This window comes from Sphaeramia orbicularis, chromosome 7, assembly GCF_902148855.1.
Source record: "Sphaeramia orbicularis chromosome 7, fSphaOr1.1, whole genome shotgun sequence".
In the NCBI taxonomy this organism is placed as follows: domain Eukaryota; kingdom Metazoa; phylum Chordata; class Actinopteri; order Kurtiformes; family Apogonidae; genus Sphaeramia; species Sphaeramia orbicularis.
In genome coordinates, this window is record NC_043963.1 from 24,102,011 (window position 1) to 24,105,778 (window position 3,768).

The 3,768-nt window shown below is 39.9% G+C and overlaps 1 protein-coding gene across 1 annotated transcript in view; it reads right to left on the reverse strand.

Annotated features, from left to right (window-relative positions):
• Positions 1–1,107: 1,107 nt before the first annotated feature.
• LOC115422753 (spermatogenesis-associated serine-rich protein 2-like) overlaps positions 1,108–3,768 on the reverse strand; it is a 19,222-nt gene continuing 16,561 nt past the window's right edge. Inside the window, exon 13 of the mRNA XM_030139265.1 lies at positions 1,108–3,749. Within this exon, the coding sequence (XP_029995125.1) occupies positions 3,507–3,749 (243 nt within the window). The 3' untranslated portion in view covers positions 1,108–3,506. The remainder of the gene's footprint in view (positions 3,750–3,768) is intronic.

Genomic DNA, 3,768 nt, shown 5'->3' on the forward strand with positions numbered 1-3,768 from the left:
TTTTGCTCATAGTCATTCTCTTCTTTACATTATAAACAGTCTTTATGGACACTCCAACTATTTTTGAAATCTCCTTTGGTGTGACGAGTGCATTCAGCAAATCACACACTCTTTGACGTTTGCTTTCCTGATTACTCATATGGGCAAAAGTTTCTGAAAAGGTATGGATAATAGTGTTAGGTATGATTATGACATCAATATATGTTTGGTTTCAAAACAATTGACGTAGTGCCTGCTGAGAAAAAACAACTAAAGGTTCATTGTAAATTTTGCTTCCCCACCCTGTATGTTCATTTCTATGTACTCTGTGTTTTCATTACCTGTAAGCTATAAACATCAAAATTTCCAGAAAAAGGCTTGAAATATTTCACTCTGTCTAATGAGTCATATAATATATGGGTTTCACTTTCTGAAATGAGTGACAAAAAATATTGAACTTTTCCATGGTATTCTAATTTTTTGAGCTGCACCTGTACCTGCACAAAAACAAAACTAGCAAAGACTGGCACGTCCAGACATGAGGTCAATTCAATATAGTGTTGGTGACTTGTAGAGCGCACACTGAGGGGTATACTGACTAAAAAAAGGCTCACACCAAAAATAAAAACCAATATTTTCATTAATAAGGGAGCCTAACAAGGTAACCAAAAGATGACAAACAAATTGGATGATAGATAATAGTTTTTAGTGTATTTTACAGCTGATTTAAGACATGGGTCAAAACCGACCCGTTGACATAACAGATGGAAACAGAAAGCTAACGCAAGAGGAAGGATAAATTAGTATAATGGCACCCTCTTCTGGTTGCACTTGGTTTGTGTAATGTGGATGTGTGAAAATGGTTCTTAAATTGTGATAAACTTGTACGATTTTTCCAGACCCAAGACCTCTATTCAAGAAAATGCAGCATTTCATACATTTAACATTTAAAAAGTGCTATGAAAAGTCAAAAGCAGGAAATATACTGATAATTGGCTCCAACCTGCAGCTGCACATCTTCATATGCCTGGATTGTACTTATTTTGTCATGTAAACATGCAGTAAAACTTCCCAGTCTACTGTGATTCAACTGGTTATTTGTGAATGAAAAAAACAAACGTAACACAGTCAGTATTGCAAACAGTTTATTTGTAGTAAATGAAAAGTGTGCCATTCAGTGAGTGAGAGAATCAGGGCAGGGGGATTGGGGACGGTTGATGTCTTTGGTCCATACTCTGGAGGGATGTCGATGAGTTGGTGGGAGACAAGAAAAGGCACTTGAGTTTACAGTTGTCTCAGAAATGTTGTTTCAAGGACACAAGGTCTAACTGGAAATAAACAAACTATAGGTTGTAACCTCCATTATGCCTAATATGAATATCACATACAAAATGCCCCATGTGAGCACAAAATTATATAGCTACATATATGTATATACAGTAAGAAATCAGAAAATAAAGTGGGCTGGAAAGAAGAAAAAGAGAAAGTAAAGTGTTGGATTCATCCCCTTTGGAAGATTACAGGCCATGGAAAGAAAAAAAGGCAACGATTTTTAACAGGATGAAATATTTTCTTTGGCGAAAACCTAATTTCCCTACTGTTTGGAATGTCAAAATGATACCAAAAAAAAACCCAAAAAAACTGCTTGGATAGAGTGAGACAAACTACTCTGAATTTTGATTCAGCAATTCCAGCACCTGGGATTCTACAGATGTGCTGTCCTTTCTGTAGCCCACCAGGATTTAATAGAGGACACTGGTTGAATAAAACCCTGCACAATTTTCCTTCTTAGTTACATTAGAACCAGCTTCCTACCTCTGCAAGCACTTACGTTGATAGATAACTAATTTATGCGCCATTACTGCACATAGTTACAAGTTCACTCACTTCTCCACCATATTCACCAAAGTAATCACTGAAGTCTCGAAGAAAAAGGAGGAAAAAAAAAACATCCTTATGATTTGGGAAAGCCTTAAAAAGACATAAAAAGGAGGGAGAACATAATATTTTCAATGTATTTTCCCTAATAGTCTGCTCCAGGGAAGACAGCACAATATGACGAAGATGCAGCAATAAAGTAACAACCGGTTTTACACTACAGCTTTTCAGCTCCATGTATATACATAACTACAAGAAGAGGTGAGGAGTCACCGGGGGTTCCTGTGCCTCAATGCAAAGCCCGCTGCAAGAAACCCAACCAGTCATGCCGAAGCATCAGCAATGAGGTCAACGCCAGCTTTTTGTTCACGACGAAAAGACGTAACCCCAACATTAGCTGCTGAGGAGTCGACTTGGCGGGCTCCGGAAAAAGATCTGGGAAATCAACACAACTTCAATGCATTAGTGACTTTGATCGCTTTTATGTATAAAAAGGGGGGAGGGAGCGAAAGATCTTGCAGCGTATTCTCACACACAATTAGAACTCGTGCATCTCCTCTATGAGTACCATCCGTTTAGACAGATGTCGTGATGCAGACATCCATGTTTCTAGAAAGGCATATGTGAAGTCTGTGTGACTAAAGGCAAGCATGTCATTAATATACCATGTATGTGCATATATTAACAAAACATACAGAGCAAACATGTGGAAGAGTCATTCTGTCTCAATACCAGAAACCAATGACGAACCAGCATGTGGGAAGTTTCTGTCCTTGTGAGCATTAACATATCATGTAATATTCTACAAAAAGTAATGAGCCCTCTCTTAATTATAAAACAATGGACAACAAGCCAACAACTGCACACGCAATAACTTCAGAGGTCAGTGGGAGGGCGATACATCACTGCCTTAGGCAATATTTGAGGGGGCGACCTCTGCGTTCACAGAGTTACTCTAATTTCTAGCGTTAAGTTCCCTACGTTTTGTAGCAGCCATAGAAAAAGCTCTGAATTACAGTTTGATATGTTTCGTTTTCACCTTGCAAAGATTAACGATAGTCTGTAGTGTTGATTGCATGTCTACTCTGATGACAAAAATCTTCACTAATGCTAGTTGCATTTTCACTATGTTTTCCCACTGAAGGCATTGAAATGGTTCAGGGAGTTAAAAAAAAAAAAAAAAAAAGAGATCTGAGGTGCAAATCAGAGAGCTGACATTAGCCACAGCAAAAATAGAAAAAGTACTAAGAGTTCAACTTCAATAGTGCAGATTGTTGCAGGTAATCGTGTCAGTCTTTACTTCACACTGTTCAACTGGTTTCTCTGAAGCAGCATGAAAATTAGTGAGAGACTGACAATAGCATAGCAATGAGATCTCTCAAAGGGGCCTAAAGATAGAAACTGTTATCTTGAACAGGACCAGAGAAATGTGAAAGGAAGAGCGAGTACAGAACAGTGAGAGCTTTTCAAGTCTGAAGTATGAGCAGATTGATGTAGAGGTGGCACTACAGCTCAACTGATGGAAATATGTAAACTTGTATTCTATTCTTCATTGGGAGGAGTTAGTAAGGGGGGGTCAGGGGTGGGGTGGAAGGTCGGGGAGTGCGAGGGTTAATAGAAGGGTTTGATTCAACGGAGGGATTCCAATGTCAAGGGCAGTGTGTCCGCGGAGGCCTTTGGGGCAGCCCGTTATGGTGAGGGGCTCGGTCTGGATGGGCGGGGCCTCTTGAGTTGTTGGAGTGCTGTGATGAAGGACCAGAATAGCCGCTGTCGCTCTGGTTACGGTAATTACCACGGCCAGCGTTCCGGTCGTGGTAGGAGCTACCGTTATACCGCTGGCCGCCTGAATGGTAGCCCTGTCCCTGGAAAGTACGCCTGTTACCTTGGAAAATCTGAGGAGAGAATGAAAAG